This window comes from Phalacrocorax carbo, chromosome 12 (assembly GCF_963921805.1).
Source record: "Phalacrocorax carbo chromosome 12, bPhaCar2.1, whole genome shotgun sequence".
Lineage (NCBI taxonomy): Eukaryota > Metazoa > Chordata > Aves > Suliformes > Phalacrocoracidae > Phalacrocorax > Phalacrocorax carbo.
Window position 1 is genome coordinate 5,311,391 of NC_087524.1, and position 14,850 is coordinate 5,326,240.

Sequence of the window (14,850 nt, forward strand, 5' to 3'; positions counted from 1 at the left end):
ATGAAATATTCTCTACTACTACTGCTAATTAAAAATTAAAACTGTTGTGTTATGAAAGAGAGGCTTACTTTTATCTTTACACTCTGAAGTTTGTAAGACTTACTCCTAAATATGCTGTGAGGGATCTCTCCCTCTTGGAAAATCCTGATGTTTTTTCAGTTCAAGACCCTCCTCTGGAGTAGAGGCCAGGGGTGGGTATACCCTACCAATTTCAAAGCACTGCGTAGGCTGGCAGCCTGTGAAGGAAGCCACAGCACACCTTTAGAGCCCTCAACCTCCAAAAGTCATGGTGGTTAAGTTTGGCAACAGGCTGCAACTTATTCTCTGCGGTCTACTGAAAGGCTCAAGAGCATTCTCCGCAAGGAACACAGATGGTGAGAGCTTCAGCATGGTGCACGTTGGGGGAATCAGGGACAAGCCAGACCTGAAATGCAGTTACTACCACAGGAAATGAATTCAAATTAAACACTGCAAACAAAACAGTGGGGAAGACTGAGCTGTCAGCCTGCCTTTAGCAGCAGACAATCCCATGGCTGGGATTGAAGCCCAGTGATCTGTTAAACGGTTCCTACCTACCATGAGTTATTTCTGAGTTTATCAGAAGGACGGCATCATCTGCCAGTGATGAATGGAAAGCAAAGAAGAAAGAGGAAGACTATATTAAGTACTAATACGAATTTTCTCCTTCACATAAACTTAACATCTGTTGCATGCAACACTACAGTTCAGAAGGCTAGCAATATTCCTCACCAATACACCAGAAAACGCACTACAGAGTAAATGGACAAGCAACTCAAGAAACTATCAGTGTAATTTCCATTGTGCTTTGGAATCAAAAGAAAATGTATTACACTTTTAAATATCAGGTATCAGTTTTTGGAAGGAAAAAATATTGTGTATTGCCAAAGCTGGAGCTCATAGAAGTGCATATCCCCATGGTTATTTACACACAACATAAACGGAAGTCTGACAAAAATATATCTTCTAATGTTTCCATGGTACATTATTCTGTAAATTAATCACATTGATTGCATTATGACTGCATGTCTAATTTATCTCTATTGTTAGCAAAATGTTAACAGAAATTGCTGAAAATCTTTGAGAATTTTCTTGCATACCTACACAGAATTTACGGACCTTGCTGTTCACAGCCCTTGGTCTCACAGACTGGGGGACACTGCTATAAGACTGTAAATTCTGTGTTACCATGTGGGTGGAGATACTGCTACGGTGGTTGCTTAACTCTGGGGTTACCAACAGCATATGGTTACGTTCACTTGAGACAGCTGCCCCTGTTGCAGGACCAGCACTGGCAGCAACTGGAGGATATTAACAACATGTAAAGTGCCAAAAGAACACAGATGAGACTCAAGTTCTCCTCACCCCTGGCAAAATAAGGAAATTCCACAATGATCAAGCTAGCTGAGTACTTGTCTGAGATCAGACAGTAGAGCAAGAAGGCCTGTTTGAAACTGAAGTAGTGCTCATGGAAGAGAGAAACACTAGAGACAACTTGTGAAGTCAAAAGTGAAAATAAGCAAGCTACATTTGCAGCTTAGGTTATAACTCTGCAGGCAATGATCTGATTTCAAGAATAGGCATTTGTTACCACCTGGTTGGTTAAGAATCAGGAAATTTGCCCTAGGACAGCAACTGTTGACCTCTCAGGCTACCACAAGGTTATCGTTCCTGTCTGCTACACACTATACCAGTTCTCCAAAAAATAATGCACAAATTGTAAGATTCAGGCCTTTTCCTCACAGTATTTAAGTGTCCAAGACATCTAAGAAACTGTCTCACATTCCAGAACTGTAACCCTAGTCTTTAGCCACTAAAGAACAGATCGTAACCAGGAAAAAACTAATTCATGTCGGAGGCTGAGCTTCCTCAGAGACTAATTCAAGCAGGGCGAACTAAGACCCTTTTACTTTTGAAGGTTAATTCCAATTGACCTAGGGTCTGAACTGGTAGCAAAATCCCCAAAGTTCATTCCACCGCACTTTGGACCACCGCACTATTTACTCAGGCTCCCTGTATAGACAGTAGCAAGATATTATCTTCAGAGAGTGATGCAGGTCGCAGGACAGCTGGATCATCTTCACAAGATGCCAGAGACCAGTCTCTTTGAAGCAGCACATGCCACTTTGATAATCGCCTTGCTGAGCTGGTCTGCCCCTCAGTGGCTTTAAGTAAGTGGGGTGAAAGGGTGCACATATGTATGCCCTCAGGCCATACGCTAAGACAAGAGGCATGAGGCATGACACAACTACTGCAGCTGTACGGAACCATGAATCTATCCCAATTTTCTCAGCAGCTGCTTCCCACTTTAGGAGCTCCTAAACTAGCCAGAGCTGCAAGTTTCTAGATGATCATGGCCATGTGATTCTCTATTAGTATGCACTATGTGTGATTAGCCAGCCACACCAGGTCTGTGAGATGCTGGGATACTACGGCTATGGGAATAGCACAAAAATCTTTACTGAGTAGGGTTTCTACAGATTAATAAGATCTTTGAGGAGCATGTTAAGTACGTCAAGAGCATAAGAGGAGATAGTACAAGGAGAAAGAGGTGGCTCATCAGAGGAGACATTGGTAAGTGCCTGCCCCTTTGTGATTCCTGGCCTCTTAGAGCTTCCTGCTACTAACTACTGTTCTCTTCTTAGGAGCAACTCTTTCTCATGCCAGCTACTTCTCTATCTGTTTGCTCTTCTACCTCTATGGAAGAAAGAAGGAAAGAAGTGGGCTTGGTTGGGACAACATGCTGTCCATACATTGTCTTCGGGGAAACACAGAGGATCAGGAACTCTTAGGATGAAAATACCTAAGCCAATTCTTTTCAAAGCTGCTCCTCCCGCTGTGGTAATCATCCAAGTGTAGCTCTTCCCTCTCTGTCTTCCAGGCCGGCTCCTTGTAAGTGACTTTACTTCTTTAGTAAAACATGCTACAATATTCTACTGCCCAATCCTCATTGATCTTATACACTGCCCTAGTACAACGGAGAGAGAGTAAGCTGTTGTTGAGATAACTGGCTTCCATTAGCAACCATGTGATTGGCAGCACGATAAAGTCTTTTCCCTTGCAGGTCAGCTGCTTTTTAAGAAGAGGGCAATCCTGCTGATCCATCTTTTAGCTACAGTCTCTCACTGAGTCCCAAATCTCCTGCCTTTTAGCTTTGATAAGGTTCAAGCTTTCCCCCTTGTATCAGCCCCTACCTGTCAACAGCTCCTCTGTACCAAACAGCCAATATCAGGAGTTTGACCTCAGGGCACAGTCCGGGTGGGCAGGTAAAACCTGACCACTGGACCTACTTCCTTATCTTTCATATCCTGCAATTCATGAAGAAGTATCAAATTCAAACTAAAAAACAGAAGCATGACCTTTTATAAGAACTTTCTGAAAAAGGCTCTGTTGCCTTTCTAAGTATTCTTGAAAAGAACTGTCATCCACCCTATTAAGATAGAAATGGATCCCAAATAAGAGAGGAAAAACCCTGCAAATCCTTACTAAATGGTAAATGTTTTTAATGTGTGCTTGTAATTTTGGTGAGGCACACAAAAATATAGTAAAAACCAAAACAAATATCCTAGAACTATTCTACATCTACAAGCTCCAATTGCAATCCAGTAAAGAGAGTTGCCCAGACTTTTGGTGTTTATAAAGTATCTGAAATTGATTAGATTCCCATGGCATACAGAGCATCCTCTATAAAGTGTTACTTGCATCAAAAGAATTCTAACTGTAGTTGCTAACATAAACTGAGAGCTATCATAAGCAACACAATCCCTGTTTATGTGACATGCTCACCAGTCAGTCAGTGTTTAAAACATACAAAAATATTATTTATTTCCTGTAGCAAGTATGTACACACCCTGCCCTCCTGCATAGCTGGAAATAATGTTTTCCCTCGAAACAAACATAGGCTCTGGAAGGATTTATACCACTTAGGTGGATGACAGAAATGGTGCCAAAATCTCTCAACATCCTTTCCCTTCAGCTAAATTGACTTAGTACAAATTGGATGATGTTTAGTCACTTCTAACATTGACAATAAAAGGAGAATAAAAAAGAATCCAAAAGAGGAAGGCTGCTAGTCAAGGCAAGACTTACAGTATTTGAAGTCTGGCACAGGACGCCCTCGCATACTGAATTCTAGAACTCCTAATATACAAGTATCAGACGAACAAATCTTATGGCCACGATCCTATAGCCTCCTCATGTAGTCTACGTTTATCCCATTGTAGATATTGTTTATTGTTATCTTTCTATAAGAACGTTACAGACAACTCTACCTTTTAACTTTTTCATTTAAAAAGACACTTTAATCAAGTCTTTTCTAACTATTAGGAGAAACTGGAATACTTTTGCCTCAGGCACTTTCCTTTTCATTATCTTGCTGTGAAAAACCTACTAAACTATTAAAAGAAAAAATATTCTTAAGAAATAGATAATTTGGTAGAAATTTCTTTCTACATTTGTATTTTCTGGTGACTTTGAGAGATCCCTAATGGTGCTGAAAAATATCACCAGCATCTGAAGAAAGCTAACAATGCTCCATGCGCAGTTAATGATTCATTTCACTATTTAAATGACACTTATACTCGCAATTTTGTGAAATAATAAGTTCTTTCTAAAAGCTTACTTCAAGTATGAAAAGTTTTTCAAAATTAATTGTTATGGGTGGATATAGTGTCAGAATTTACAGAGAGCAGGAAATAGAAATAACTACATGAACTTAAGATAACTAGAATTTAGTCTGGAAAAACCTTCCTTTTGGCAAGAACTGAGGAAAAGTTCTTCCAATATTAAGGCATTTAAAATTAAATTTGGTATAGAATAAAGATCAGCCAGCTGGAATAAAGCTGCTTGCTAACAGTTTAAAAGAATTCTATGTAACAAATTAAGGAAAGGAAATGCTACATAATACCATGCCCAATTCTGCTCTCCAGGGACTAGTTTTGTAGACAGGAGCAATTGCTCAGAATGGAATCAGGCCAGCACACACCAGGGTAACATGTAGACTCTTGCAAAAAGGCATCACAGGATCTTTACGAAATTGTCAGGACGAAAATTCAATCTTACATCCATGTAACAGTACCACCAGTAGCACAGTGCCCCCTAACAACACACTGGAGAAACAGTTTTACGCTAAATTACAGGGAATAGTGCCACTAATAACACTTCAAATAACCGCTTTTCAAAACTAATTACATGGGAATGCAAAAACATGAAAGGTTCTTGAATTTAATAACTTCAGCATTGGTCAAAAGGGGAAATTAGTAGGATAAAAAACAACAACCAGTGTCTTACTTGTCTGAGGTCGATGAAAGCTAACTGCAGGGTGTCTCCCTGGAATCCTGGCACAGGCTCAGAACTAGCAAACACTGCAAAGAAAGGTTAAAAATGTTATGGATGTAGATTTTTTAAAAAATCTAATAGAAAATCAAGCCCTATGCAATATAAATGCTGGCTAGTATTAAAATGAAACTAGTTTGGTAGAAATAGGTTAAACTAATAACTCACAGTGATTAAAAACAAACAAAGAACTTTCACATCATTTTTCCAGTAATCCCAAGGAATAATACCTTTAGGAGTGTTATTAGGAATTTTGCTTAAAATTCTAACCCAGTAGTAATACTGCAACCACAGAAGCAAACATCTTTTTTTGGCCTGAGGTGAATGATTATTGAGGAATTTCTAAGTAATACCAATTCCATGGCTGTCAACATATTTTCAAACATCTGCTTTTGTTACAGCATCCTTGCTATAAAACCCCCAATTCTCGCCAAACAGCAATAAAAGACAAACACTAAGGTGGGAGTTAGTTTAATGTGTAGACGACAGGTGTAAAGCTCTACATGCCACACTCAGAGCAGAGCTGAAATGCCTGTTCATGTCTTTTAGCCAGCTTATCAATAACGAACTTCTGCTCTTTTTGAAACCCAAAACAGGCTGTCAATATTTGAAGGCAAAACTATATTCAAAATACAAAAAATGGTAACACTTATGGTAATGAAAAAGTCAGTTATTTGTTTAAATAGGAAACAATCAATGATCAAACGTAAATATACTTTTTGTTGTTCTTATCCCCATCACATGGTAATAGCAGATGCTTGCAGAAACAACCCACTGCCTCACATCCCCACTCAAGTCAGACATCTTACTTCAAAAGAGCTTAAGAGAATTTTTCTTATGCTCTTCAGTTACAGCTCTTAACAAAACAAAGTAGATAACACTGTAACAGCTTTACAGGGGTATCATCTGAGGCAGTGAACGGTAACAGTGTTTTCCAGTTTGAGGAACAGGTCATTCAATGGTAGAAGAAAGAGAACATATGTATCAAAAAAATTTCCAGACCCAGGGCTCACCTCTGCTGTGCCACATGGACTCCTACTAACATCACAAGTAATATAAAATCCTTACTGTTTTTTTTTTAATGGCTAGTTAGAAAATTTGGATCATCAAGTGAAAGTAACATCCAGAAGGACCCTGGTATCCAAGGTAACATGATGGTAAAATAATGGGCTCAATCTTTTACTTCTGAATGTATGGTTTCAACTTAAAGCAGACTAATGAATTCAGACTATTCACAAGCCTAAACATTATTATACGGAATGCAATTCTACGGAAAAATAGTAAAGATTCTTACTTAAGTGGTACAAGAAGCTACTAAGACCATCTCAGAATATCTAAGAATAGCTTAGTAATAGATGAATATAGTATCAGAGTAGCAGCTTTACCAGCAGAGGCAGAATTTATTACTTGTAGTGCAAAAAATTTTATGGACAGTCATGTAATAGGAGAATGAATTAAACTGGAATAGGACTTGATTCTTCATCAGCTAAAGGAATAAAAAATAGCAATCAAATGCCCTAGGGAGAACAACATAATGTCGCACACAAGTATTGATGACAGTTGATAAATACTCACTGATTACTGTATTCAAGCCTAAATTTTATATTGTCTGGTTTTCCTACTTTGTAAGCAACACCAACTTTCTAGGGGAGTTTTCAAGGAGTTTCAATCTATGACAAAGATGCTTTTTTAAATAAAAATGAAGAAAGATTCAAAATAGTAGAAAAAGCATGTCCTAAACCCAGCAATTTATAGAGAGAGTTTGCTGTATAACCACCCGCCTGCAGAAGAGCAAAAGATCTCCAGGCCTGCAAAAGCACCCTTCTGAACACTCTAGGTTAAAGGGCTGGGTGTCTCCATGGCTCTCTTCTCCAGGTGTTTCATGGCCACTGGAACCACCCTTTCTTCAGGGACAGACAGGCCTATAATGCTGGCGCCTGTGGCCAGCCAAACGTAGCGTTTAAAAGTGGAACACCACGCTATAGCAGGGAATCCCTAGCAATGCCCCATAGCAGGCAGCTAAAAAGAGATACGCGGGTTGCGAGCCACGGGAGGACGCTAATAAGGAGCATGAGCGTGATGGTCAGAAGGGGTTTTTTTCCTACCTCCCCTAAACAAGGAAGGAGAACCTGTGCTATTCTTGAAAGATAAGGCCCATCTGTATCTGATCCTGTATAACTTTCCGTTCGTACACAGTACCCTGAGACCAGTTTCCCCCACTAGAATCTGAGCTCCTCCAGCCACTCCACAACGGTAGCACTGGGAGAAGGAAGCTCTATGGCCAAGGAACGGCTACAGAACGGAGAAGTGAATACAACTGAAAAGTATGACCTGCAGCAAAACTTTCCAATTAGCTATCGGCACTTTATACTGTGAGAGGCACTTCCCTAGAGTGGGGTACTTCTACTTCCCCACAGGGAAATATTTCTATCCTTTCTGCAGCTCATCAGGCTAATGTAGCTCAGAATTTATCCCAATGCATTAAATAATGCAGATTGTTTAGTTTCTCTACATAGTACCTATTAACATTGCACAATTCTACTACAGTAGAATTTGTTTCATTATTACAATTTCATGAGTTCAAAGGGCAAAAAGATAATCTACTTATGGTAATGGTCAGACAGTTCCCCCTCTGCCCTCAGCTCAGGACTTTTATGTTTTGCTAACAATTTTACAAAGCTAATTAAATATTTTCTACTGCACAGCATTTTAGGAAGATATTACAAGAACAGGATTAACATTCTTAATGTCTTTGTCCTAAGGGTCCTTTTCCAGATAGTAATGAAACATTGTCATATATACATCTTTTTAAACATTCACCCCCTACATTCATTCTAGGCTTAAAGAGGATTTGGAGAGGTAGGGGGCCAGTTAGTCGGTTGTTCAGTGTGCATACGAGCATTCAGGAATTTTATAATAGATGAGAATGAAATGCAAAGATCACCATTAAACTGTCACATATAGGGGCAAACAACTGGCTGCTTGACAGTTTGAATCAGAAACTTCAATGTTTTCAGGAAAGTAAGCTGGAAATATGCATTACATGAATCTGGTATTCATAAGGTTTTTGTTAACATCATCTTTCCCTGTACTTCGCTGATACTGTGTAGACCTTTTCCGTGCATACAGAACAGGATCTTTGGCACAATGTGCAGCCGCAATTTGTAAAGTCTCAACATACTTCCTCCAACAGCCAGTTTGGGAAATTGCAGGAGGTAGAATCTAATGAAAAAAGTATGTAATAATACAAAAACAGTCTGGGAGGTGACACATACACAGGATTTAAATATTGTAAAGATGACTGCAGTCCATCTTCTTTTAAATACTTTGCTTTGATCTTTTCATTACATTTTGTATACAGGATATATGTGAATTGATGTATGTGTGTGCTAATGGATATCTTAAGAAAAAGGCTATGTCTGCTAAAATGGAATTTAAGACATCTTTAACTGTAAATTGTACTCAATTTCTACATGCTTCTAGATTTATTAACAGGTCTCTAACTGTATTCTCTCAAAATCCCATCTTTTAGCTATCATCGGGTTGTGCCTCTCTGTTGGTCTGGGAATTCAGTACCTAATTCCTGACAGAGAGTTTTGCTGCTCAGTGGCAGAAACTAAAACTCAGAGTTCAGACTTTGGATCAAAAGATAAATCAGGACAGTTTTACTTCGTCTCATAGCATGGATTCACAGGCAGGACAGCAAAGCTACAAATGTATTTTTAAAGGAAGAGCAGAGAATCAGGTGACTATCTCAGCAACCCTCAGCCACTTCGCAGCCCTGTTGGATGCTCCAGCTGTTCAAACATGCCTGGAGGGGAGCCTTGCTGAGGGAGCTGCCAGCTGGCCGGGGAGCAGCCCCCAGCCCTGCCCCCAGCACCAGCAAGATCTCGCTGCTTCCCCTTTCTCCCAGGCTGCCATATGTGACCAGCAGATGAAGGATGGTCTCAAGTGAGTTAAGTTAACCTGACTTCCCAGATGGGATAGGAGGCAGGTAAAGAGAGGGGCCTCTGGAGAATATAGTGCCTTTTCAAGGAAAAACAGGATTTAGGTTCCTCAGCTTCTGGCATGCCCACCTGGAGATTACCTTCATGTATACTCAACAGAGAGCACTTGCATCACGATCTCTCTTGCTCTTGGATACTGCAGCTCTCCACACAGCCGGTGAAAAAAGAGGGACTTGCAGGAAGCCCTGCGCAGGGCTGGTTAGGAAGGGTTACTGCATCCTGCTTTATGCTAATTCTCTGCTAACCCGTGTTCATTTATAGGCAGGACCCAAAACCTTTTCATCCTTGCACAGATTCATGTCTGGGTGAAGGAGGATGCCCACTCAATCATACCTCCTTCTGCCAATTAATCCTGTCTCACAATTCAGCTATGTTAAAACACATAAATTATATAAATTTCATTTAACTCTTCCAGCAATTAATATCTCTGAGAAGTTCTAATTCCTTAATAAAAAGCTGATGTGTGGTACCTAGATCTGGATAGTGTCTCTGAAAAGCTCGTTTTCTATTATGTACACCTTGCTTCTCATGAAGTGAGATACAACCCAGCTTTGAATTTCATCTTAAAGAATAGCAAACACCTCCCCCCTCCAACCCATTTCCATCCTCAGGGCACTGAAATGAAATGTCCAAGCAAAAACCTATTATTTGGGTTTTATTCAACGGACCTAGTACATTGTATTTTTCTGAATACTGCTGCAAGAATCCCAATCATCCTAGTGGAAAATCACCACTGAGAAAGCAGTGTAAAATACAGAGGTAAAACACTGCTGTAAATTATAAAATATGTAGAGACAATGAAGAAATACTTCAGTTAGAACAGGACAAACTGAAATAAAACTGAAAGCTTTTGGAATGTTTGGAAGGAAAACAGAAAACTTATTAGAAGCAGAACAAGGAGATTGTAACTTTTGTTTGTTTGTTTTATTAATGTTCAGGGAAGAACACCTGATGCTATTCTTGAGCAAAAGTATCAGATACTTCCAGATTTTTTTCTCTCTGTTTTAGAGTTAGGTACTTTGTACAGAAACACAGTGTAGGATAATGAAATCCCAGAGCTCACCACAAGATCACCTCCTTCGCTTCCATCTTCGTTTCTTGGAAGTCCACTTACCATTCTACCTATTTGCTATGACTACAAACTTTAGCACTTCCTGACTTCAGCAGATTGCTGCTCTTTAACATACTGTTGATTGCTTTTTAGTGGAAAAGAAAAAAAATCTGACAAGCGATCACATTTTCCTGCTTTTATTTAGATCTCCAACTCATATCAGAAAGAATTAAAATGCAGTATTAAAGATCAGAACAAACATCTAGAATATTGCCAAGAATTTAAAAAAAATGTATCTTCAGGTATTCATAACTTTCTACATCTCACATAACTTTTTCATTCAAAATGCATCTGAGTATACTCCGTTGTGTCTGTAAGTAAAATGTCAAACCCATGTATACAATACAGTAGGAAACTACCCAACAGTTGTGAATTATTCGCACGCTCTAAGCACTAACTGAAATGTCACTGTCATATCCATTAATCCCAAAGTGTCACAGAATAAAGCTGGGGGAGGGTGATGAGCAAGGACATAAATCACAGGCATCACAGCGAGGCCTGGAATGTGCCTGTGATGGACCTTACAAATGAAACCACAACAGCAAAGCAGTTTGAGCAAAATCTTGTGCCAATCCCTTCTTCCACAGACTGTAAGGTGTCGTTTGTTGCAACATACTATTCTCAGAAGCTTCCATAATAATATTTAAAGTACTTGCATGATTTCTGTCTAAAACCAAGTTTTTTTCTAACATGCTTTAAAAGCTTTGCAGAAGAGAGGAATTAAAGTTTACTCTATTTACATCTGTACAGCCCATGCTAGAAGTTATGCAATGGTGGGAAGAATGCATTTTTCAGTCTTTAACTTAATAGTTTTCTGAAACTTTCTCATTTTGGCCACAGGTTTCCCACGTCCTGTCCATGCCATATGCTCAGTGTAACAGCTACATATAATAAAACATGTTGTCTTAAGGTTATATTTTAGTCTTAAAATAATGAAATGTTATCATGCTAGATTAAATAAAACTCTACTAAGATCTCTTCACTGATTGAAGTTTTCACGGTGCAGCAACCAAAGATGGTAGAAAGAAGGGTAATAGAAATTAGGACGGTACATAATGGGGCAATGGCTGAGAAGAAACAGGTCTGAAAACAACCCAGAGACGAAATGATTGCCAGGCTCGTCGGGACTTCTTACCACTTTGCTGCGATCATTCTGTTCGTACTGTGAAAGTCACCTGCAAGGCATGCGTTTTATCCCCTGTTCTGCTAGAAATCCCCCAGTGAATCAGTGAAACTGTTAATCTATACGGAGTAGTGAAGTACTGTGTTGTTCACAAATGATATTTTAAATATTAGAAACAGAACAATACAGTAGTGGGCAAGCTTTCTTCACTGTTACACTATTTGTTCAGAAGGGAGACGACTATGTAGCGGGTGTCCCAATTCAGCTTGTCTAGATGAATTATTGTAGTGGCAGCATTACAAATACTATGGAATGTCTGTTTTTACAACTGGGATCTTTTTACATTTAGGAAACTACACAAATGCACATACACATACCCCTATACACTCACCTGAAAAGAACACTATTAAATTTGCAACATCAAGCGTACTAAAAGTAAAAAAAGGAAAGTCAAACCATCATTAGCTTGGCCAACTTGTAAAATCGCGAGACAAACTTCAATGTCATGATCACAAATATTTTTTTCAATCTGACCCTGATAATCCCGTCAGTCCATTCCACGCACTGAAAGGCCTTAAGGCTATATAATGAAGGACTGTCAGAAAGATGCCTGCTCTACCTGTTACAGAGTTTAGCTGGAATGTAACGAATAAGGAAGGAGAAGGAAAGACAAGCGTATGGTTAAAATGTCAAAAATGCCTCTTAACTCTGTCCCTGGACTCCCACAAGAACCCTTTGTGATGCTAACCAAATCGCTTGAAATCAGATTTCCAATTTCCCATAGGTGGCTGCTAATTGAATAGTCATCTATTTTTTCACGTGTCCAAACTTAAAACCTCAGGACACGACTTGCAGAACTGCCCCATTTTACAGCTGTCACCAAAATAATTGAGATCCATGCTTCAAACACATAAGGGGAAAGACACTTTGAAAAAAACAGAGCATAAAGAATCTAAAAATATGCCTTGGAAAAACATTAGTGAGCCTTTTCACTGTATCTCAGTCTTCAACTATAAAACCAGACCTAAAACCTATTCGTAACACAACAATGTTATGGAAGTAACTTCCTTCATACAGATTAACAACTCACTCTCAGAGATGAGCTCCATGCAAAACATGAGGAAATTAGTCCTGCCTTCAGTGCTGGATTAAACCAGTTTTATAAAATAAATCTGATGCCGTATTTTGAACAGTGAGAATAAAACAACATCTGATGTTTACTAAATGAGTACTATTTTTCTGCACAGTAAGTAAGGCAGTAGTAGTTCTAGGAAGGAGGAAACCCTACATAGTAGCACATTTAAAATTTGTATTGTAATAAATGAACTCAAACTGGAAAATTAAAATTTTACAGACATTTTACCTTTCTCAACTATAAAAGCATAATATTTATGTAGTGGTTAGGGGCAATTTTGTACTAGACTGTAGTCTTTTTACTGGATATAGCAATTATGATCCCATCAGGAGTAACAACAGATGTACATTTTAATCAGATACTTGAGTTTAAAAAAAAATTTCGTAAAAAAGTTTCTCAGAAATGTTAACATACTGACTAATAAATGATTTTACAAGAAGTTGTACTCTAGTAATTTTTTTTTTTAAAGACAAAGTTTTAATAGATTATGGAAAAAGATCACTATATGGCTTATATTAAAGAAGTTTTTTGCAGTGTTAAGACAGATATTTGATAGGAATTCTGGAACATCTACTTACATTCACACTGTATCACATCTAAATTAAACTGCTGAATTGCTCCCATGCTTATTTGTTTCAATTCACTGTCCAGTAGCATCTGCATTAGGGACATTGAAAGATGCTGGCAGGCTGACATGCAAGCTGTCTGGGCCACTTTTCCCTAGTAGAAAGAGCAACAGGTTTTAAGACAGAGACAAATGACACATCACTAAAGAACTGTTTATCTGATTTTAATATACACTCCAAGTCTTAATGATGCAGGGCTTAGATTAGAAGGAGAAAGATCACACTTTCTGTTATTTCTTTGACCTGTTAGCTTTGTTTCTATTACATCACTCAGGGAACTAAATTAAATATGTTAAAGCAATTATTGATATTTTTTCCAGAAATCTAACAGCCTTCACAAATACAAGGCCATTTCCAAAATAACAACAATATAAGCTGCTGAAGCATATGAACAACTTTGTGGATTTCTTTTATTTACCTGAAGAGAATGAAAGCAAGAATGTAATGAAAATCAACATGCTGCATATTTTTAACAATAATAATTTAAAAAAACCCAAACTGTATATAAACCAAAACCATTGCTTTCAGTTGGGGCATTTCTCATAACAGCTTGTGCTAATTATTGGCACTTTAATTACTTGAATTCCATCTCAAAGCTTGTTGCTATATCATTTAAAATATTCATGCTTATCCATCATCTTTTCAGGTGCTTAATAAATCAGTGCTGTCAGTAATCAACTACTTACAAAATGAAATGTAGCCCTCTGCTGTACAAAATAGAAATTATTTCCCAATCACAGTCTAGTTAATAACATTTCTTTTTATGATGTATATGTAATTGAGAGAAATAATTTTCCAAACATGAGACCAAAAAACAAAGCACACAAGCAGACATTAATTTGATAAATTATTAAAAATTTAGTACAGAAAAATTGGAAGATATGGAAATTCTACCTTAGAATTATGAAAACTAATTAAGACCAGATATCCGATCAGACGCCACCATTCTATTCATAGCACTGCAATCTTTTAGAGCAGGGTGATCTTGGCTTTCAAACGCAATTATATGAACCTTTGTAGTTTAATGTACTTATTAAACCATGCTTTTCAACTGACGTCTGTGTTACAATACATACTGAGACAAAGGTAACTATTAACAAGCTTACACGAAAGAAGTCACGATTATGTAATACACCTACTGGAGCACACAGCACTATCGTTTTACTTAGATCCATCAGCAGAGTGATGACACCTATTCTCTAAAGCAATGGCTCCCCAGCTGTGGTCTGCAAAGTCAGGTTGACCACTTCACTGTTGACTCACAGAAACATACATAAGGAATGAAAAACGATAAGGATAGACAGAAGTCCACTGTCCCAAATAGTTTGGTAAGTTTTGCTCCAACATACCTTGTCCTTAATAAGACAACTTGCTCATACAATTGAATTTTCATGTATACATGCAACAGAAAGCAAATTTGGCCCTAAATATTTTGTACTTTAAAAATTCATTCTTTGTTAAAATGTAATTCAAACGTAGACAATACAATTGAAAGC

The 14,850-nt window shown here is 38.3% G+C and overlaps 1 protein-coding gene across 5 annotated transcripts in view; it reads right to left on the reverse strand.

Annotated features, from left to right (window-relative positions):
- The window catches only part of EXOC6 (exocyst complex component 6), a 97,197-nt gene that overhangs the window by 20,534 nt on the left and 61,813 nt on the right, over nucleotides 1-14,850 (reverse strand). For all 5 annotated transcript variants that reach the window (XM_064463824.1, XM_064463825.1, XM_064463826.1 and 2 more), the window contains 2 exons: nucleotides 13,307-13,448; nucleotides 5,308-5,381 (listed from right to left, as the gene is read on the reverse strand). In XM_064463824.1, the coding sequence (XP_064319894.1) occupies nucleotides 5,308-5,381; nucleotides 13,307-13,448 (216 nt within the window). The remainder of the gene's footprint in view (nucleotides 1-5,307; nucleotides 5,382-13,306; nucleotides 13,449-14,850) is intronic.